At 44.2% G+C, this 23239-nt stretch overlaps 1 protein-coding gene across 6 annotated transcripts in view; it reads right to left on the reverse strand.

Moving 5' to 3' along the window:
• RNF220 (ring finger protein 220) overlaps positions 1–23239 on the reverse strand; it is a 335093-nt gene that overhangs the window by 196343 nt on the left and 115511 nt on the right. For 5 of the 6 annotated variants that reach the window (XM_033152320.1, XM_033152321.1, XM_033152322.1 and 2 more), the window contains one exon: positions 13702–13776. In XM_033152320.1, the coding sequence (XP_033008211.1) occupies positions 13702–13776 (75 nt within the window). The remainder of the gene's footprint in view (positions 1–13701; positions 13777–23239) is intronic. The other variant, XM_033152326.1, reaches the window with a different exon arrangement.

Raw genomic sequence — 23239 nt, forward strand, 5'->3', positions numbered from 1 at the left:
TAAGGAACGGTAGCGACATCATCAGGCGCAAGGAGAGCCCGGGCGATTTCGAATGTCTCCTCTCCACAGACACTGAAGAATATCGCCCTCTTCTTGGCATCGTTGGTGACCCCCTTGGCTTCTAGAAGAAAGGTGAAACGGGTGGCGTATCCTTCCCAGTCTCCTGATGCTGGGTTGAACGGCGAGAAGCTGCTGTCCGTTGCCATCTTGAGTTCCTTGGGACCCGGAGCTGAAGCCTGGATACACGGTGCGAGGCAGCTGTGCGGCAGGTGGCGTTGCTGCGGTGCTGTGTGTGGCAGTCAGCTCAGCGGGATCCCATCCTCGTCGCCAGTGAAAGATACTCGGAGTCGAGTGTGAATTTCATGCTCTTTATTCAGCTCATAGTAGTGAGGAATGCAGTTCCCCCAAAATGTTTGCTTTATATACACTATTTACACAATGGGCCCCACGTGATTGGCTAATTCCGGGATACTCCTGTATGCCAATCGGAATGCGGATTCACTTCCACCTGGAGCTGGATTGGGTGGCTCCTGCAGACCAATCAGACTGCTGCAATCTCAATCCTATTGTTCTGGGACCAGTCAGACTGCTGCAATCTCAATCCTATTGTTCTGGGACCAGTCAGACTGCTGCAATCTCAATCCTATTGTTCTAGGACCAATCAGCCTGCTGCAGTTTGGATCCTATTCAACTCAGTACATAACATACTGCCTTTCACCAACTAGTTCACAGAGAGTTGTAGCACGGTGAAGTATTGCTTTGACTCTACTTCTATCCAGGCAGTCTTCTCCACTATGACAGCTGCATCCTCTAAAGGGTCTGCAGGCTGGTAGTGGTCAGAAGAAGAGTGTGTGTGCCTAAGTGTGCCAGAGGTCTCAAGGAGCTTGGATGAGGACAACCTCATCCATAATTTATGGATTGCTGCAGGATTAGGTGGAAAAATATGCCCACAGGATTGCTAGGACCAAACAGCAAGTTGAATGCATCAAGTTAACTACAAGGCCAGATATTCAGTCACTTGACACTTTATTACATCAGTTAGAATTGTTAGGATTCAACTCCAATTGCAGCATATCTTGCCATGTTGTGGACAGTTCTGCCTCTCCTCCCCAAGTGTGGGTGGACAACACATTGCCTGAGTGTGGCTACATGTCCATTTGTGCCAAGAGGGCTTCCTCGGGAAAGTTCATATATGTAATCTTCACCAACACTGCCATGTTAGATTAGGGAGAGACATATGAGGCCTCCCACCTCTTTGTCTCTCCACATTATAATCCTCTTCCAAAAGGGCTGTTAGAAATTGCCTCCTTTGCCTCCCAGGAGGTTACATAGAAAATGTGCAAGCGCTGTACCAATTTAAATATCTTAAAACATGTGAGCAAAGGTGAATAAATTCTATGGAGATGCCAACACACACAGATGCCAACAGTGTTTCCTTCCTCCTTACCATGACAATCACTGATCAGTACAAGGAACACAAAACATCCAGGGCAGGAGATGCTCCCAAACAATCAGAGTTTGTGTGTGGGCAGAGAAAGGCAGCTCTGTGCTGTCTAGGGCATTTGGGGTGAATCCAGAGCTGGTACGCTGGTGTCAGCTACAGAGGGGTGCCAGAAGCTGCTGGTGCAGGGCTAGCCTCCCACTCTTAGCCCTAGCACAGCATGTCACTGTTTTTATTTATTAAACTCAATGCCGCCTGTTTCTTTGCATTTGCTGGTTTCTGCTCTGCTGACCTGCCTCATGTTCCTGTGCTCATGTCATCTGTCAGCATCAGCAGCCCCAATCAATCCCAGGGCTTGGAAGTCTTGCTCCCAGCATCAGGGGGCACACAAAATATGGCATGCCATCACTCTCTCACCCAGCCTGGCAATTCCCAAGCAGGTCTGGCAGGGGAGTCAGCCAAGAATGTCATCTAAAGAGCCCTAGGATCTAGCAAGGAGGCAAGGCTTGGCCCAAGGGGTCAGCCTCAGATCAGATATGCTACAGGACCAGGGAAAACAGATGCATAATCAGTCAGGATTGAGGCCAGGGGTTAGGGAGCTAAATAAGAACCTGGAAGGGGAAAGATATCTGGCAGCCCATGCCAGGTAGTTGTTACCATTAAACAGCTGCCAGTGGGAAGTGAGCAGAAAGATCACTTTAGTTATGACATGACCAATAAGAGGTACTATGATGGATCTTGAGGAATACATGGGCCCTCCAGCTCTAACGTCTTCCTGACAGCATTTTAAAAACTGAGTGTGTGTGAAACAAATGTAACTAATAACTAAAATAAAGCCTTCTGACAATTTAAAGTGAATTCAAATACACAGGACAGGTATGTAGTACAGGCCTTTCTGGAATGTACCACTTCCTCCAGTTCCCCAATCCTCAAAGGCAAGCACCCCAACAGCTAACATGTCATATTAAGTTTAGGCATTTTGTAGGCTAGATCTGCAATTCTATCCAATGTTGCCAAAGAGTGGTTCCATTTCCCCCTTCCCTTATCTAAGAACCTTCTTAACAGAATAACCTTGGTTTTGGTTTACCATAGTTGGATTAACAGTTGCATGACTATTGAGTGCAATACTGAGGCAAATGGCTAAAACTTTGTGGGGTGCAGTTTGACTCTATGTAGACACCGCTCACTTTTTTCTATTTCTGAATTTATACCTCAAACAGCTTTGACTTCAGAAAAAAGCACCTCTGCAGTTTACCTTCTGGACATACAGACTGGCCAACAAGAGTCTTAGGTAACCATGCTCATAGGCAGAGGGGCCTATTTACGCAGAAGATTGCGAGGAGGCCAGTGGAGCACACATGACGTTGGGACAACAGGAGGAGCCGAGTGTGGCAGCAGTGCAGCTTCAATGGCTGGTGGCTCCTCTTCTCTTCTGCTTGGCCTCCTGCTGCTGCTGCCGCCACCAGCCAGATGTTGCTTCCCCTGTCTTTCCCTTATGCAGCAGGAGGAGGAGGAGGCCAAGCACAAGAGAGGAGGAGTTCTGCAAATTTCTTACAAAATCTCTGCCTTTTTCCTAGCACACCAATCTCTTCCAGGAGGCACAGAAGAGTCACTGGATCAGCTCCAGCACAGCCTCCTGGCTCCCTCTTCCCTCTGATGTCCTGATCCAATAACTGAAACATCTGCTTCACCTCTTCAATCAATACTCACTTCTTAATAGTCTTGACTATCCACAAAAAACCCGGTGACATTAAATGTTAATTATATCTATTTGGATTCGAAAAATTTTTATGGCTTGAGTTAATTATACCCGGAGTCATAAAAAGGTTTCAGAGGAAAAGAGGCTGCTGCCTTTCTAGGCCAAAAGGCAAGCAATACAAAAATGAAAAAAAGAAGAAGAAACATTTCCCTTGGCAGACATCTTACAGTGGTGCTAGGGGCATTAAGACATACCCAGGCACCAGGGACGCCTCTGGTACAACCTGATAAAATGGATGACAAAACTGGAACCCTTGCAAAGCCCCATACAAATATTTCACCTCACACTGTCATGCACAAGGAAGACGTTATCAGAGACACAGAGCAGCAGCTGCTCCATCCTTCTTCCCTCTTCCTGGCAATGTCTAGTACAGTCTTCCCCAATCTGATGCCCTTTAGATGTTTTAGACTACAACTGTGCTGTCTGTAGCTGATGGGAGCTGAAGTCCAAAACACATGGATGTCATCAGATTGGGGAAAGCTGGTCTAATTAACACATTATGTAACTCAAAGTGATTGTGTTGTGCATGTCCCCATTCCTACATTATATTATTGACTGTCAGGGAGACAGAGGGGGGGGGGGGGGAACAGGCAACATGATGACACCATGTCAAAGGTTAGGTTATACTAGATGTTACCAAGAAGTGGGGAGAGTTACTGAGTGGCAGCAGCTCTGGGCTTCTTAGCGTCTTTAGTTCCAGCCCTGTTGCTTCATATTTAATGCTGCTGCTGCTCTACTTGTGCAACAAAAAATTCCCTTCTTCTCCTCTCCCCTGCAGTCCCCAATGCACCCTCAAAATCTTCTCCAGAGGGTTGGAAGACCCTCCAGAGCACATTTGGGGATGGGGGGGGGACTGAAAGAGAGAGGGAGGGGAAATCCCAGCGCATGAGCAGAATTCCATGCCTGCAGTATTGGATACAACTTCCTGCGAATGTTGAAGGTGGCTGTTGTTTGAACCATGATGTTGTGCTGGTATTCCAGACTGCCTCATGCCACACCACCAATGCCACAAGTTGTGACACCACAGTAACAGTCACCATGTGTTTGTTACAGGTAGGTTTGTTACAGGTAGGTAAGTAGGTAGGCAGTGTATCTGAAGAAGTGTGCATGCACACGAAAGCTCATACCAAGAACAAACTTAGTTGGTCTCTAAGGTGCTACTGGAAGGATTTTTTATTTTATTTTTTAATGTGTTTGTTAAGACACTGACTCATAGAAATTAACTTTGATGACAAAAGAATCAATCCTGTTCTTCTTAAATAAGACAGTCTCACATAATGGATCATATTTTACGATAAAGCAATCAGTCTTAAAGTTCTTCATAGGGCTTGCATCAAAGTCCCCAGTGATTCTTCAAGAGGTAAGCCTGATCTAAAGGCTTAACATGCTGAGTAATGAAGGCAGCTTCTATTAAATGGAAGCCAGTTTCAAGCTAAATAAAGTAAACTTTTTTTCTTCAGCTGGATATGTCTAAAACTCTTCATCTTTCATTCTTTTTCCTCTTCTCTGTACTTACTCCAATTTCCCATAAATGTTCAATCAACAAACAATGCCCTCACACAACTCACTAATCACCTATGGATTTCTTTCTACTGTGTTGCATAACACTATCACGAGCAGTCCTGCAGGCAAGCACACAGTTTGGTGTCACCTCTTAAATGTGTGGCTGTAAATTTCTGTTATTTTTCTCAGTCTCACAACATGCCTGTGTCTCCCATATTCCCTACGATGCGTCTCAACATTAAATGAATTTAGAGGCGAGGACCAAGCACCCCTTGTCAGGTTTCCATTACTTGAGAAAACATTCAGGCGATGATAAAATATGTGTACAATGTTAACAACAATAGCAACATGAGAAAAAGTCCTTTGTAGGAAGAACCAAAGATACTGAAGTGGTTAAGTGGACATCACTGTATAAGCAATTGCATAGGACCTACTTGCCCTCGAGTTATTCTTTTGCTCAAGCTCCCCCTGTCCTTGGTCCCCAAAGTGAACATCACTGACATGTCACAATTTTTGTCAACATTCACAGGTACAGCTTTTCTACTTCCAATTCAAGTGGGTGATTCCCATGTTATGAAACTTCTATGCTTTGGGGCCTTATATACCATACACAGAGTTTGTGGCACTGCCTGTGTGTTATGCGTATTTGCCTGTAAAGAAGAATAAATGTTTGTTGCGCTGGAAAAGGCACCTGTATACAGGCCCAAACTCAAGGTTATCCAAGGAGAGTTGTTACAAATCAGCTCTCTCACACTACTGATCTCACTCCTCAGTCCACTGGAAAGCTCTCTATCCCAGGGCTGGACTAGGCCTTGCTTGCTGTCAGGGCAGCAGCAGGTAGCAATGTCAGGGCGAGGCCTGCCCTAAAGCCTCTGGGCCTCTAATTTACTGCTTTCCTCTTACCATAAAACTGAAAGGGGAAGGTGCCGCCTTTAATCGCTGCCTCTAGGGCCCCTCCTGGAACCACACAGCAACTGAGCAAAGGCTACGAGTTAATGCGTCTTCCGACACCTCTGCCTGATTCATGGGCCTGGCCTTGAGCAATAAACCGCTCAACCTCCTCAGCTGGGCAGCAGGATTTACAGCCCACAGGGGCTGGCACTCACATACAAAGACTTGCACACCAACCCACGAACACAATGTAACCACGCTGTGAGAGCAGACTATGTGTTCATGCACAAATATATGTGCACAGTCATAAAGCAGGAGGTAACCATATCACAATACACAGAACAATATAATTCAGATGCCCACCATACACACCATTACACATATACACAACTATGGAGAGAAACCTCTTCAGTCACATGAATGAACACATTTATGTATCCAAGGAACACACATGCAGGAGCTATCAGGCAATTCAGGCAGGGCCGTCTCGTCTATAGGGGCTGGTGGCGCGGCGCGCCAGGGCGCCGGGCCCCCCAGGGGTGCCCCCGCAAGCTCGCCAGCATACCAGGCGCCCCCTCCCCAACCCGCCCCCGCCGGCGGGCGGGCACTCGCACGTCGGCGGGCGGGTGGGCTGCAAGCCGGCCGCCCTCGCCTCCCAGAGCCCCAGCTGGAGCGCTGGAAGGGCGCGCAAAGCCCCGTGCCACTCCAGCGCCACGCCCCTCATCCCCCGCTCGCCCACCCCCCCTCCCGAGGGGCGGCCAGTGCGGGAGGGAGGCAGGCGGAGAGGCGGCACGGGGGGTGCTGGGGGATTGCCGCGCCATGGCGGCCGATCCCTCTAAGATGGCCCTGAATTCAGGGGTGAACATGCAAATGTATACAAATATTAACACATAACATTTCAGATCAGGATACATCTATCAGTACACTGCCATAGATATAGATGAAGAATACATAATCCAGCCATTCTACAAACGGGTCACTATGGGAACCCCATAAACTATTGGGAATCTGGATACACACGCAGTGAAAGTGTGGATCTTGCTCGCAGTACCAGTCACCACACAGAAGCAGAGCCTGTGTTAAGCATTCTACTAGTGTGCCTTACTCTTCCATTGTTGGGGCCCAAGAATTCATGTCTCAATCCACCTTGCTAAGCGCATACCATATAATGCAATGTGCCGATGAGACTAAGACATGACAAGAGATAGCCTACACGATGTCCTCTTTGTGCTTGGCAAACAAAGCAAGGGTGACCTCTCCCAAAAGGATCCAAAAGAGAAGTGAAGGGGAGACCAGAAGTGAAAGCTGCAACCTAGGAATATCAGTCTAAGATCAAATATAAAGTCAACACAGGCAAAGAGCAGTGGGACTGTGTGGGAATTTGGAGATTCCCTTCTGTATCTGTTTTAACACCATGCAAACTCCTCTCAGCAAGCTGAGTTGCACCCCAGAGTTCCAACATCCTCCAGAGACTGGACTATACCCCACCCATCATCACTGATCATTGGCCATGCTAGCTAGGGTTGGTGAGAACTGGAATACAACAATGTATGGGGGGTACCGTGTTGGCTACTCCTGGCATAGAGCATATATGTATAGTGTACATAAAGTGTACACTGGGTTGCAATCCTAGGTTTGTCATAATGTTGTATGTAGAATGTCTCCACCAAAATGGAATACGCCAATCATACTTGGAATTAACACTTATGGAACAGGAATTTCAGGTTTGATTTTAACTTATAGTCAGCATGCTGATAGGAAAACTGAAAATATGCAAAAAGTGCCAGTGCCAGCTCAAAATTCCAAAGGGTTCTTTAGGGAATTCTTTGTGATAAGGGCTTAGAGTTCAACACTTGCTCTTTGCAAACATTCCTGATGGCTGGCCCCAACCCCTCGTCCCCATAGATTAAATGACATAAATAAGAGACATTTGAAGAAAAAAAAAAACAATTGTGCCGGATTTGCACTTATTCTGGCCAAATAATTCCACCTGTATTGCAGAAAACGAGTGTGTTATGCACACATCTATCCATACACGCTGCTAGCTCTTGTTCACAAGGCGGTAATTTTGCAAAAGTCTTGGACATTATCCATGTCTTCTTTTACATCAAATTTATGCACTTTTGTGCACACTAAACAATAGAGAGGGAAAACATTCTTATCTTGTAAGCAGAGTTCAGGAAAAAGCTACTGGTCTTTTGGACTCTGCAAGCCCCATTCAGTAGCCTTGCTTGTCATCTAGAATTTATCAGTCCAACTTAGATCTGCCATAATGTGCTGTATAACTAGTGCATAAACAAACTTCAGCATGATAAATGCCTTGCTTTGAAGCCATAAAGTTATTAGCTAGTGGCTGTTAGCTACCGCTGAGCACAGGGCACAGTTCTTCCATTAACCCCTGACTGCCCACCCCTGTGCTCATAAATCCATCAAACATGGGAGCAGGTTTTTATGTCTCAAGGCAAGGGGAGCCCCACAGATATTCCAATGTACCAATGGGTAGGACCAAGACCAATGCCATACCTGGATGCTTATTAGTGGCCTGTTTTTAACCAAGGAGAAAACAGTGGTGTCAAACTAGGCCCAATGGAAGTTTTGGGGTTCTACTTACAGTATTATAATTAAGCAGAAAGCAAAGGGGTGTTTATGTGCTTTGGGCATTTTATGATGTTCAAAGCACTTGATTGGCATACATTATCCTGCTGTAGACAACAACCTTGTAATGCTCAATGCTATCATCATATTGGAGACGGATGGGTGCAGAAAATGGGGGGCAGGGGGGAATCACATGCCTAATGCAATCAAGTCAGTTCATGGGGAAAGTGAGATTTGAACTGGAGATTTTCTGATTAGTCACCCACAGCACAGCCCTAACTGTATCTACTCATTAGGAAGTCATATTGAATTCATTGGCATCTGCTCCCAGATAAGTGGGTTAGGATGGCAACCCCAGTCCTTAGCCACTATACTACCCCAGATCTCACTTGTTGTAACGATAGGCTGTTGTGGTCCTGTCTATCTAAGACAGCTCTTTGACCATTTTGACTGACATCTGCAGTCTTGCAAAACAGATTCCTGTATGTGTTCTATAATGTTTTGTTGCCGTAAAAAAAATAAATTAAGATTGATCAGTCAAAGCTGATCTGTTATAGGTTAACTAAGGGCCAAGAACTGAACCAAGGAGTAAGAGCTGAGGAACACCTAAAAGAAAGAGAGCCGGAAATAGCTTGCTACTCAAGTAATGCCCAAGCCAAGCAGGAAGACTTTGAGAGCCCTTCTTAGGACACAATGGCCAGCCTTGGTAGATAGGGCCAGTCTAAATCCTAAGAATACTTTGCCATGTATATGTTAAAAGCTGCAGTTCTGATAGCTCACCACATGGGGCAGCAATGCACAAAATCTAAGGTTTGTGGTGTTTGCAACTCCAGGGAAGCATACTGTTTAGGGGGGTTCAGACTTTGAGGCATGCAAAATAAGGGCTCTTTGCCAGCCTTGAAAAAGCAGAGTTGACATGGTGATTTTGGGCATGAATGTTAGAACTTTTCACATACAATTCTATAATGTGGCGTGCTAATTAGACTCACCACTGACTTTTGTGTGGATCAGCTGAGGCTTGATCCAAGTCTCCCTGTGACTTGAATGGTCACATTTCAGAGCAGAACAACACATTATGGAAGAACAAAAGTCTGCTTCTGAAAATGGCAGCCCTGTGTCGACTCTGTTTCCACAATGTGTAATGCAACTTTGCTCATGTCCCAATGTTCTACCAGTGGTAGAAGCGTGTGGAACTGGGACAGGAAAATGCAGCATAATGATATCAGGAGGACACAGGATAAGCTGTACCAGATGTTAAGGCGAAGGGGAGACCTGAACAAATAGATGCTGTTTTCAGTAGAGAGTCCTTGTCTTTTGGAACCTCTAATGTCAGATCTGCGTTGCGGTTGCTCACGAGTAACCAGGCATGAGTTTCAACTGTCTTTTAACAGTTTATTGGTGCAGACTATTTACAGTGCAGAGAACGTGAAAACATGACCATCCTAGTCACTTGCAGAATCTGGAAATGCCGGTTTCCGGCTGTGACCCCAACCTAAGAATTTAGGTACCCCAAAGCGCTGCCTCCCCGTCTCCTTTTGACCCCTCTGCACAACTGGGGTGACGGAAGTGGCATGCTCCCCTCAGAGACGTGCTGGGGCTCTCAGCAGCATCTCCAAGCCCTTGTCTCTCCTGGCTGCTTTCAGCTTGCCCCTCCCCGCCGGAGGAGGTGCCGCTTTTCCCGCTTGAAGAGGTTTCACTACTGAGGTGGTGTCGGGGCTCTCGGTACATCGACAAGACAGCAGACCAGAACCAAGCTGTGCAGGCTATAACATTGAACCATGAGTCCTGAGCTTTCAGTCTTATGGCCAACGAGTTCAATCAAGTACCTTTGACTCAGCTTTTCATTTCTCTTATTAGGAACATCTCTTCTTCTGAGGTCAATGAAATTAAGTGACACTGGTGATCTATCCAACAGGTTCTCATGACATTCTGGGGGCCACATTTATGACTGTAGTAGGGCAATGCATGCTCCAGCTTAGGAAATCATCTTATTTCCGTAGAGTCAAAATATTGTTGTTTTGAATCCTAAGAAAATGTGGTGTTCCTGAGCATACTTCCAAAGAGGTTAATTCAAGCAGAAACCATTTCATAAAAGAAGGCTGCATGTTTTACCAGAACTCCCATAATATTATATTGATACTATACACTGTGTAATGACAGGGGAGGTACAAAATAGGTGGCGGTCATGCTTTGTACTGGGATCAATGTCAACTGGCAAAAGAGTTGGAAAGCTCTTTGTTGCTGAAGAACTTGAAAGCCAGCATGAATTTTCACCAATGCAATTTTCACCAATGCAAGGTATATTACTATATTATTTCTTGTTATCTGGAAATAAGACAGTAATAATTTATCATGCCAAATATCAAATGTACATAGATATGTGTATACAAAATAATAAGAGACAATAGCAGCAGGATATTAACTGCCCAACTTTTCAAACCCATCAAGAGCTCCTGAGTCTATTTTTTCTCCTTTTTGCTGCTGAAGCAATAAAAAAGGAAAAACCAACATACAAATGATCTTGTTTATGGCGGCTAAATAAGCTGCATGTGCTTAATCCGTTAGAGTTTAATGAATTTATGACTTGCTTTGGAATTTGACAAGGGCCATAAAAGAGTAATTAACATTTATCAGTGTGTTTGCTACGCCTGCACACGCCCTCCTCCCCTTGGCCCCTCTCGCAGCGACAGTGTCGGGCACCATGGGGGGATATAAAAGTGATCAATTAATTTTTAATAATCTCAGGGAAAGATTGTAGAGTTGCAGTATGAACTCTGGGAGTGTCAATAAATGTGGCAAAGGTCGGCTGCTCTCCTTTCCATATGCTTTCCAGTAAAGGTTGTTAGGAGTGGGGTGGGGTGGGGTGGGGGGAGGTGGAAGACACACAAAACAATGCAATAGGAACCAGGTTGTGGAGCCATCTGAGCAGCCACTCTCCAAACCGGTTTACCTATTATTCTAGTGTGCACACTCTAATTTCAACCTGAACAATATGGGGATGGAATTTCCAAAGATGTTCTAAATTATGGGAGAAGACCATATGGTTTCAACGGCTTTCATTGTAAAATGCAAATACAGGGGGGCAAGTGAAGTGAAGCCCGCCTCCCTACTTCAAACAAGGCTGACAATGCTTAGTGAAGGGTGGGCTTATAAATTTAATCAATGGATCAATCACATTTCACATGTTCATGTAGAAATTGTGTTTTCCAAATAGGTTACACACAATGTAGGACTTATGCTACAGTCCTAAGCCCTGGCCAGCAGCAGCATCACAAACACAGCCCTGCTGTTTTCACTCGCCAGGTCAAAAGCTGCTGCTGGTGAAATGCCTCTTCATTGCACCACCTTCATGTCTGGCACAGCAAAAAGGCCTGGAATAAACCCAAATACCATCACATGACAGCAATCCTCACGGGATCCAGCCCAATCCCCTCTGGCATGGCAAATTAGGCATTCAGATTGCTCAATTAATCTGCATTAAGTAAATCTTGTTGTATAACATGGAGCTTTGTTGCATTCAGAAGTTGTAAGCAATGGAATGGCTGTGGCACAGGGCAAAGAAAGAAGAGTAACGTTAATCTGAAGAAGACAGAGGAACAAGGAGCAGAAGGGCAGCTCTGTTCTTATAAGCCCTGTTTAAAACATCCATTGCATTCTAAGCTCTCATCGGACATTTCCAATACACTTCCAAAGTTTTTCCTGAAACCCAGAGGTCTATAAAAATTAATAAATTAAAAGCTGAGGTTCTTGGTGTGCAATTGAAGAGACGGGCCACAAATCAGTGGCAAAACATCTGTTTTTCATACAAAAGGTCCCAGTTTTAATCTCCAGGTTCTCTAAGTAGGGCTAGGGAAAAGTTCCATTCTGAAAAACTGGGGAGCAGCTGCCAGTCATAACTGTGGACAATACTGAGCTAGATGGACCAATGGTCTGACTCAGTATAAGCAGCTTTCTCTCTTGTAGGTAGAATTCAAATTATGTATGATCTAATGCCCAATAGAAGCCTAATACAGTCACGAATTAACATTGTATAAGCATAATATACACAGTCATGAGTTAAGATAACTGCAAAGCAGTTGCATATCTTCAGTAGCATCTGTTGACAGTCATTGTTTAGATGTTTAGAAAGTTTGTAGGAATTTTAATTGGTTTCAGTCTCTTTTATTGCGGTATTAACCTGTATGTTTTAAATTATGGTTGCAATTTTTAAAGTGATTATTTTATTGTTTCATCTTTTTTGTGAACCACTTGCGGATATTTTTTCTGCTATTCAGTAGTATATAAATTTTATGAATTACATAGATAAAAATAAACTGTCTAATCCAGGATAAATTATTTGTCTGACCCACCCAGGCAATGGCTGGTTTGCAGGTAACAGTAAGCAATGGTTTAGGAACTGTGGCATGGATGAGCCATAGCAAGCCCAAGAAAAGCATTCAGGTTGTGTACTCCCTTCTTCCCCTACTACCTCGTGGCTGGGAGGACGATTTCTACTGGCATAAATTTCTGTTTCAAATAATCTCATTTTAGCATCATGTGCAAACCAGGAATCCTGATTTCAAATGAACACTGGTTCATTGTTAAACAAAACAACTTCAAACCAGACATTCCCCCTATGTTGGAGGAGAGAACTGTGTGAATTTCACTGTCTCCCTAACCTGGCCTGCTGCCTCAGGCACAGTGGAGGATGATATACAGTCATACATCCAGTTACAGATACCTGAAGAAGTGTGCATGCACACGAAAGCTCATACCAGGAACAAACTCAGTTGGTCTCTAAGGTGCTACTAGAAAGAATTTTCGATTTTGTTTTGAATACAGTCATACAGTTGAAGTAAGATCAGCTGCCAGTCCAGCTGGTTTCTGTATGTGGAAGAGGAGGAGGCACCATCTTGTCCTTTGCCTCAGGAAGCAAAATGCCTTGGGCCAGTCTTGATAACCGTGGTTTGAATACCAAGATTCCTGCTTCACGTGTAGCATTAAAATAAGATTATTTGAAACTGAAAGTAATCTTGGCAGAAGTCTTCCCAGCTGCGAGAGGAGGAGAGGGCAGAGCTTTGATCGGGCTTGCCTACATGGCGTTGAACCTCCCATAACAATAATATACCCCACCTACCACCCTGAACACAGTTTGCAAGTAGTTTCCACCCATAATTTTCAGCCCTACCCACATTTAGACTAATATCAACATTTTCCTTAAAACATGCCTACACAAATTACAATTAACTGTCCCTGACGAGACAATGCTCAGTTTATTCCCAGCTCTTTTTAGAAGTTAAAAGTTAGAGCAGTGAGGGCCGGGGAGTCAGGACTCATATGTGCTATTCTCAACCAAGCACCAGAAAACACCTTTATTAAAAATAAATGTTCTCTTTTCTTGCCTGAAAAATGTGACATGTTTGATAATGCTAACAGCACAGTTATCCCCAGGACTATTATCATCTACCCCAACTATTCTTCTATTCATTTTCTGAACCTCCCCACAACAGTAATAAAAGAAGGGAACACTTACAGAGAGGGAAAGTTAACGCCATGCGCTGGCTGGCCCCTGCAGACGCTGGCGGCCCTCCTTGGCTGTCGCTTCTATCTGGCAATCAATTGACAAGAAATTGAGATTATGAAATATGACAATGAGCACCACAAAGGACGACAATCAATCAATTGACTCCTACAACTGAGCAAGTGACATTTAACAGCAGAGATTTTCCAAACTCAGCAAGCGTCATGGGATTAAGCATCTGAAGCTTCTGCTTCAAGTGCTGGGGTCTTACAAACAAAGCACAAAAGGAACATTTGTGAATAGACCATTTCTCAAAAGCCCCCAACAACTAACAGCTTCCCATAAGTTATAATCTATCAGAAAATTTGCCTTGAAAGCTAGATAAACTGTAGAAAGAATATTCAACTCATATATACTTTGCACTTCAAAAACCTGTTAAAGAAAGTTCTATGCTCTTTGAGTAGGCATCACATTTTAATGTACAGACAGCATGAAGCAGAAAAACCACCCTTTCCCCAAGTAACTAGCCTCTCTCTTAAAAGTCAGCTACCCTCTCTCTTAAAATATTGGCTCTTTTTACAACTGAGACATGATCAACTTTTAACTCCAGAACTCTGCTTTGTGTTTGTTACTCGGTGCCCTTTAATGACTACACTTCCTCCATGCAAAGGGCCTTAATCATGACTATACATACTGTGCAATTGCATCACATATGTACACAATCCTGTGTACCTTAACTTTAATCAATGTAGAAAAAAACCTGAGCAGAGTTAGCCGAAAGTTCCAAATCCAAAGGGGGCTCTGGTAGACAAAGAGACAACTACCATACACAATTCTGTCCCATGGCTCATTTTCCCAGTCTCTGTGCCTTTAGTTGCAACAGATAACTGCCCAAAGGAACAGATCTGGAAGGAATGTGTGACCTGAGGTGTGTGTGAACCTAGGAAATGGGCACAAGAGCAGGCATGTGGTAAAAAATGCCAAAGATTGTGTGGTGTTCACATCTCAAGCTGCTTTCATTGCTGGGTCACAGAACTGCAATCCATCCTACCCCTCTACTCCTAAGGGCAACTAATGGATCTGCTACCAAAAGGAGACATAATCAGCGCCTGCACAGCCTGTTGCATAACAAACCCAGGGTCCCATTTCCTGTCCCATGGAACCGTTAAAACCTCATAAACCACCAGGTCCCGGTTGGCAGGGAAGAACTGTTTCCTGCAGGTGTCCAGGGACCATGAATCACACCTTGTCAGTGATCTGGGCATGAGCAGACGAAACAAACACTGCTGAAGGCAGGCATCTCTTAACAGTCTTGCCCATGTGCATCTCCCCTGTTCCTGGGGTTTGCAGTTTGACCAGTGAGGGGTTAAAACGGGTGTTAATCAGACACTTTGCAAGAAGCTTTGAAAACTCGCCCAAATATTATAAAAAATGCCTTTAATCATCTAATAGCCCAACGGGGTAGGTGATGGATGGGCTGATCTCCCTTGCCTGAACAGATGAGCCTGAGGATGTGGGCTTATGTTGAGGGGGGAGAGCAGACGACACTTTTCCTTCCTCCCCCCACCAAAGCAGTTAGAAATATGAGGTCACCCAGCGAGAGATGATAACACATTAAGGGCTCTTGAGAGATTAGCCTGTCAGCCTCGTTAGGAACAGGCGACTGGGGGATGACTGCATAATTAGAGGCTGGAGAAGCCATAACTCACAGTGGTTTGGACAGCACGAAAGGGCCACATCCGCAATAGTCCTCTCTGCTTTGAAAAGTCACCTCAATAGGAGTATGGAATGCTCTCCCACATGTTGGCCTGAATATCAGTGAGGTAAACTCCCAATTGCAACCCTTAAATTCAGCAAGTGTTACATCTGATCTAGACTTGCAAACGTGAACAGCATACAGCTGCTCCATTATTGCCAAGAGGAAAATAAGACATAGAACAAGACATTTAAGAATTTTATAATCTGCATTGTTTTCCTGGATGCCCACTAGATATCTCAAAATAATTCAGTAGGCATATATTAGTTTTGGAACTGGGGTCTTTCTGTTAGGTTCAGTCAGTGTGTTGTGGTAAAAAGGGTATTCTGAAATCTGTTTTGATAATTATGCATTTTAGTGGCATTCCTACAATTAATAAAATTACCATCCAATTTAAATTACAATCCAATTTTAGCACAAACATTATGGGAGAAATTCATAATCACACTTTTCCAATCATTCCATCAGCACAAGCATTTCAGTTTGCCCAATGAAACAATTTCCCCTCTCCTCTCCCTGTGCTGTTCTGGGAGTTCTCCCGACACACATCCCCAGAGTTAATTTAGGTTACAGGACATGCAGTGGGAGGAGAGGAGAGAAAGTCCCATTGCACTAGCAGAACTCCTTGCACTGGCTCCCATTAGCCCACCTTCATAACTGAATCCAGCCTTTTGTCTTTCAATGGTAGACAAATTTACTGCAGAATGTCTGTTTTGGTACCTTCAGAATTCTAATTACTAGACCTCATTTTGATTGCAAAGATGGGCACAGAATCTAGCAATCCTAGCATACAGTTGTTGTATGGCTTAATCGCCTACAGATTGAACCTTCCATAAAGACGTTGCATTTATTTAGGAATCCTTCTTGCAGTGTGTTTGATTTCAGACATTTTGCTTGATACCCAAGTATTTGTGCTGCACATTGGCATGAATGAGGAGCAAGCTAAAGAAGTACACTCTATGCTTCTCAAAGTGTAAGACTGAAAGGTTGTGCAATGGCACACTGGGCTTCCTTTTCTGTATGCTTCCTATACATTCCAGCATTCAAGTGGAATGTGCCAGGAAGCTCACATGCTGACGTACCGCTCAGCTTCATAGAACCATACTATCTTGCTGTTAACTGTTCCATGTAGATTGGTACCATAGTAAGAGATAGTCCATTCAAATTCTGCAGGAACTCTGACCATACTGCCCTCACCAGGAGTCATGTACTTACTTTCAGTCTGGCTGTATGCAAACCTAGGCAGCTATGTGATTATGAGGGCTGATCTTGCTCACGACTACACACCAGAAATATGACATCAGTTTACATAAACCTGTATCACAAATATGCAATTTAAAGTACCGGTACATCTACAGGTTTATTGTGAGGATACAATATCCTTGAGCTTCTTGGAAGAAGCATGGGTCAAAAATATGCAAAGGAGAGGAAAGAGACAAGAGAGCTAGGGTTACTACTGCCTGTAGCAATAACCAACTGCTAAAGAAAGACAAATCGCAGTCAAGGTGGGTGTTTGTCACACACTCTTGATTCCATGGTAATAAAGCCACAACTGCTATGTTCATCCAACCACCATGAACATGTGGTTAAACCCAGGACTATATAAATTGATCCACTGATTGATTTGCATCCTTTGTATACCACCCAATTAACAATGTCCTATGGGGAGTTAACAATAAAAACTAAAAACCATAAAAATTAAGTGGAATAAAGCCAGCCATGGTATTAAAATAAATAAGTAAATCCAGCAACAATAAAACTTACATTCACACAACTGAGGTAAAGCCACTTAAGATCTTAAAGCGGGAAAATAAAAAGGTTGCTACGTGGTACTAGGAAGACAATAACATAGGCCCCAGGTGAGTCTCTCTGGGAAGAGCATTCAGGTGTCACCGATAAAAATGCCCTTTCTCTGACAGCCACCCACCATACCTCATTTGGCACCCTGAGAAGAACTCCTAAAGGTCCTAGGGTCAGTGTAAGTAAGTGTAAGAGGAGGTGATCTTTAGGGAACCTGGCCACAAGACATTTTGAGCTTTGAACGTTAAAACCAGCACGTTGAACAAGACAATGACAAAAATCCACCAACAGCATACAACTCAATATGGCTAACCTGATCCAAAACACCCACCCACCCCACTCACGCACGAAAACAAAGACCACCACAGCCAACCCCAAATGAACAGCCACACCCTAGGCCAACCCCAACCTCTCTCACCACCAAAGGAACACAAGTGAACAGCAGAGAACCTGCACAAGCAACGCTGACACAATATCCCACATATATTAAGTAAAACAGAAACATCGCCACCCGACCCCACCCCCCTCAGCTTCCCCACCTTCCACCAATCTCCCCCTTTTCTTCCTAATGTCTCAAAAAATGAAACCGATTTGTAAAAAAAGTTACATGGAAAATAAAAAATACGAGATCAAGACATCGCACATACCTTTGTAAATCAAGAAAATATTTAATAAAAATACATTTTATAAAACCAGCACTTTGAATTTGACACACCCCTCACATGGGAGTAGTTGGGGGAAAGGATCCATGCCACAAGACTTTCACGACCCCAGAATTCTGACCCTCTATAATAACAAAGGTGACTGCCATGATTGTAACAACTACCATTGTATTTCCCTGCTGAGTACTGTAGAGAAAGCCTTTGCCCACATAGTTCTTAACAGATTACAGTACTCGCTGACAGGGCCTATCCCAAGTCATAATGCATCTTTAGAGTTCAGGTCAGCAGTTGGCATTATTTTCTCACTGCGTCAGGAGAAATGCCGAGAGCAGAGATGCCCCCTGTACATCACCTTCATAGACCTGACAATGGTCTTTGACCTTGTCAGCCAAAAAGGAACCTTAACACTGCTCAACAAGATGAGATGTCCACCTAAGCTCCACAAGATGATTGTGTCCTTCCACAAGAATATGCACAGCACTGTCCAGTATGCAGGTTCACCCTCCCTATAAATAGCAGTGTGAAACAGGACTGCTATAGCAATGCCTCAATGCCTTCCAGGACTGAGTTTCAAACAAAGATGTGCTCCCCCAAGCCCACATTCTCAGCATGATCACGCTTCTGTTTCAGTGATGTCTATGCTGGCTTGATCATATCCAAAGAATGGAAGATGGCAGGATCCCCAAGGACATCCTCTAAAGGGAGCTGGATTCAGGCACTAGGCCTGTTGCCAGACCAACTCTGTGTTACAAAGATGTCTGAAAATGAGATATGAAGGTTAACAACATTAACCCCGCCGTATGGGAATCCCTTGCAGATGATCAAAGTGCCTAGAGTCAGCCAGCTCGTGTATCCACAGCAGCAACCAGAAGAGGAATGACTACTGGGAGGAGCACAGATAAAAGAAACACCATGGTGCACCTGTAGCAGCAAAACCAGAGGCCTTCATCTATCCTACCTGCAATAAAACGTGTCTCTCCTGCATTGGTCTCTGCAGCCACAGCAGGCATTGTAACTCTCCAAAGGTTTGACTTTACAACAAAAGACGCACTCTTCCATTGTGTCACAAGACAGACAGATACAAACAACAAATACTCACATATGATCAGAAAGGCCAGTTCCAGTTAGCAATCTAGCTATCTCATTTTGGACTAGCTGAAGTTTCAAGACTGTTTTCAAAGACAACTACCTGTAAAATGCATTGCAGTAATCCAATCTAGGGTCAGGTATGGGCCTTGGCCTACAAGCTATATCAAGCCTGCCAAACGTCTTAGTTTAGCATCCTATTCTCACAGTGCTAACCAGATGCCTATGGAAAGTCCACAAGCATGACTCAAGTGCAAAACCATTCTCCCCTCTTGCCTGACCTTTATTTCATAACTCCATATGAACATGTAGTTGATACCTGCTCTATATGGAGTCCATGACTCTTCAATTGTTTTCAGCTAATTATCCTCTCTCATGCAATCTCTGAAGCTGTCATCAGACTAACAGGCAACTCCCCCATCACCTAGTAATTATCCCACAACCTCTCCATCCTCAGCCCCTTTTGCCAGATGGATAAAGAAATCCCTATCCCATTTCTCATCCCCCCCCCCCCGAGGAATCAATAGACCCACTGAAGAGATGATGACCTTGTGGATTCTTTGGCTGGAGCAGGATTATGAATTCTGGGGGGAGAAGTGACCTTTTCCAAATGTCACATGTCATTGGATTTTATATCAAATGTGGACAGCATGTTATGGGTATGCAGATTTTTCTGCCAATAGGTAGGTGTGAGAATGCATGTGCTTGAAATGGTGAATGCGGGCATCCATGTGATAAGAAATGAAAATCAGATGGCCTTGCAGCATAGACCAGCACTACACTGCATATATATATATCCACATACTCAGAAAGTTCTAAAGACTTTCATCTCCAAAATGCCTTGTCATGAAGGCTTAGGAATTAAAGTGCTCTCTCTATAAGTTAACATACACAGACCCTCAGATATCTTGAGATAGCAAGTTAAAGGCCTTTGTAGTCCTCACATCTATAGCAGCCAAATACTTCTTGGAATATATTTCCCCATGCAATGTAGCTGTCAGGGATTTGCCTTCTCCTCGCGAGGAGAGCCCGGGGGAGGTCCTACTCATGAGGAGAGCCTGGGAGGGAGTACTCCTCGTGGGGAGAGTGGGGAAGGTGATCCTGCTAGTGGGGAGGATCAGGGTAGGGAACCTCCTCGAGAGGAGGTCTTGCTCAGTTACAGGGAGCCCCAGCCACTGCTGTCATCTGACTCCTCTCAAAGCTCATCGCCAGAGCTCTCTCCTGCGGAAGAGGAGGAGGAGTCGAGAGTCAGGGATGCTGGGCAGAGACCCAGCAATGCCAGCCAGAGGCGATCAGAGGGGGAGTTGCTGCTTCCGGCGCTAGCGGAGCATCGGGGGGTCAGGGGACACAGAAGACGTTGTTTCAGGGTGCCGAGGCTTTGGTGCTGGGCGGGAAACAGGAGAGGGGCACTTCCGGATTCTGCAAGTGACTGAGCGGTCATGTTTTTAGCTAGCTCTGCACTGTAAATAGTTATGCACAATAAAGTAATCTTTAGTGTAAGAGGACTCTGTCATTACTCATGAGCAACACCATGGTGTAGCCTGACAGTAGCATAGTTCAAAGGCATTTTCATACTTCTGAATGCTACCTCTGAGTTTGTCTGTTTGTGTTTTTGTGTGTTTTAATTATAGTCCTGGTCATAGGAGTCAACTCATAGGGGCTGAGGGGTCTTCAGCCCCCCCATAAAATATTTGAGGGGGCTGGGCTCCCTCAAAGTTGATGGGCATTGCCATTCAAACAGTGTGTGCGCACTGTGTCATGTGATCAGTTGTGTGGGGCGGGGCTTACTTGCCCCTTCATATTTTACTCAAGTTGGCACCCCTGCTCCTGGTGTTGGTTCAAGAGTTTCTTCCTTCCAGTGTACATATTTAAGGAACCATGCATAAAATACACACACAGTATGCAGATTGCACACATTCCTGAACATTCAAGAGATTTTATTTGAATTGGATAACATTTGGTGGGCACAGTTTGGCTCTCAGGAGAGTCAGAAAGGACCCACACTCATAAGCAAATATCCATAAGAACAAGTAATGTAAAGGGATGAGAACATCAAAATATCCATAAATTTATGCCTGGTTCCTTCGGTGTGCGGCACAATTGTCCAACTGGAATAACAATGTTGGGACACAATTGAGGGACAAAGCAAAGAAGAAGCGACAAGCTGTGTTTGTTTATCCAGTTTCCCCTCCTAGCAAGAATGCCCTGACACAGTGTCCTGCAGTGCTATGGCTGCAACCCCAACCAGCTAAATTTATCCCAGCTGCAATTGTGTTTACAAAGCTTGTCCTGTTTACATTGTTGCCCCATCCTGCTCTAATATCATCCAATGGCATTTTACAAGCTATGCACTGTGCTCCATTTCCTTGCCTACCCTGCCTGTGATGTGGCAAGGACAAACGTGGTCACACTGAGGTGTGATGAGGAAGCCTTCTTATCTAGGATCGAAGGAGCAGAGTTGTATTGTCATGCCTGTTCAAGTGTGTTGTCGTGAACTCCACATCCACTGTTTTCTGTTTATAGAATGGACACCTCCTGCAGTATTAATTAAGTGATCTTCCTGTTCATTCTAATTCATTTCTAACATCCCACTTGTTCAATCTGAAATGCCAAATTCATTTACACCCAAATATAAAAGAATGTATCCTATGAAGAATGCTAATCACTAAGTTTGGAAAAGTCTTGTTTTGTTTTTAAAGGTTTTGTGGACTTCATTTCCATCCCAGATACTCCCACTTGGCCTTGATCTCAGAAGACTGGGGGCAAGCTGGGGTGGCTGGAAGAGAAGAATTAGAAGGCTAGGAAAGTATTTTGGCTGAGGACAAAAAGGCTCCTAGAAGCAGAAAAAGAACCAATCGAGGAAGAGAAGAACAACATCAAACAATTCCATGGCAGTTCCAATACATCTCTAGAATTGCCTTCAAGTTCAGACTGTAACTCTACCATCAACCACACCTCTGGGACCACCTCTGATGCCTCAGACACACAAGAAAAACACAAGACATCCATAAGACTGTGACTGGGAAAATATAAAAGGGACCTTTTATTATCACTTGCCAAAACACAGGAACCCAGAAGGGATCTGACAGGTGTGAAAGGCAACATACTTCGACTAAGATGGTACAACTCTATACAGCACATGATGGGCCTACAGCATTAGTAAGAGATAGGAAGGACAGTGGCATAAATGAGCTAACAACTGGAGAATAGTTATGGATTCTATGACAATTATTAACATAGAAGGGTGGCTGTGTGTCTGCTGCAAAAATAACAAAGGAGTCCTATATAAGCACCTTAACTAACAAATTTAATATTTAAAGCACTTTTGTGTCCTAGAGACCACTATCAGGTTTCTGAACTGATATCCTCAATTGGCAGCTGTGTGTGTAAAAACATGGGTGGAGGGGGGGATAGTAAAAAGTGGGGTCATACTACCAAGGTTATTAGCCCAGGTAGTCAAATGGTATAATCTTGGGCTCAGGGAGACTCCTAAACTAGAGGTGGGGAACCTGTGGTCCTCCAGGTGCTGTTGGACTACAATTTCCATCATCCCTCACCATTGGCCATGCTGGCTGCAAATGATGGGAATTGGGAGTCCAACACCTGGATGGTCACAAGTTCATCATCCCTGCTTAAGTCTTAGAGCAGAATCCTATAAGCAAATGATGTGCAGTAGATGTCTACAGTAACTTCATTATCTCTTACGTTAATCTCATCTTCAACATGGCACCTGGTTCATGTATCATTAATTTTAGCCATACATGGTCAGACGATCTGATTCCTGCTCTCCCTGGTGCAGACCTAGAACCACACACGTTTGAATGATCAGGTGCTCAATGTGGCCTTACCTTTGGAAAGGACATGGCATGAAGTGGCTCTATAAGGCCTCAACGGTCTCAAAGGGAGACACAAAGTGTATGTACTTCTTGCTCAGATATACAGCTCTTTATCTCCGGAAGAGGATCCTTTAGTCAGGAAGTCGCGGCCCTGATTACTTTGTCTTCCCCATTTAAGAACATCCCTAACTGCTCCTTGGATGGCTCAATTAGCAAAGTGAATATATTATATAAAGTCTAAAAGATTAAACTATCACAGGCAGCCCATAATTTCATGAAGAAGTCAGGGGAGCATATCCCTCTTATTAACTCTATAACAAATGTGATGAAAATGTTCAAATAGAATGTTAATGCAATGTTACGTGTAATTTTCCCAGGCGATCTCCTGCTGAAATATTTCTTTATTAATA

Source organism: Lacerta agilis, chromosome 6 (assembly GCF_009819535.1).
Source record: "Lacerta agilis isolate rLacAgi1 chromosome 6, rLacAgi1.pri, whole genome shotgun sequence".
Lineage (NCBI taxonomy): Eukaryota > Metazoa > Chordata > Lepidosauria > Squamata > Lacertidae > Lacerta > Lacerta agilis.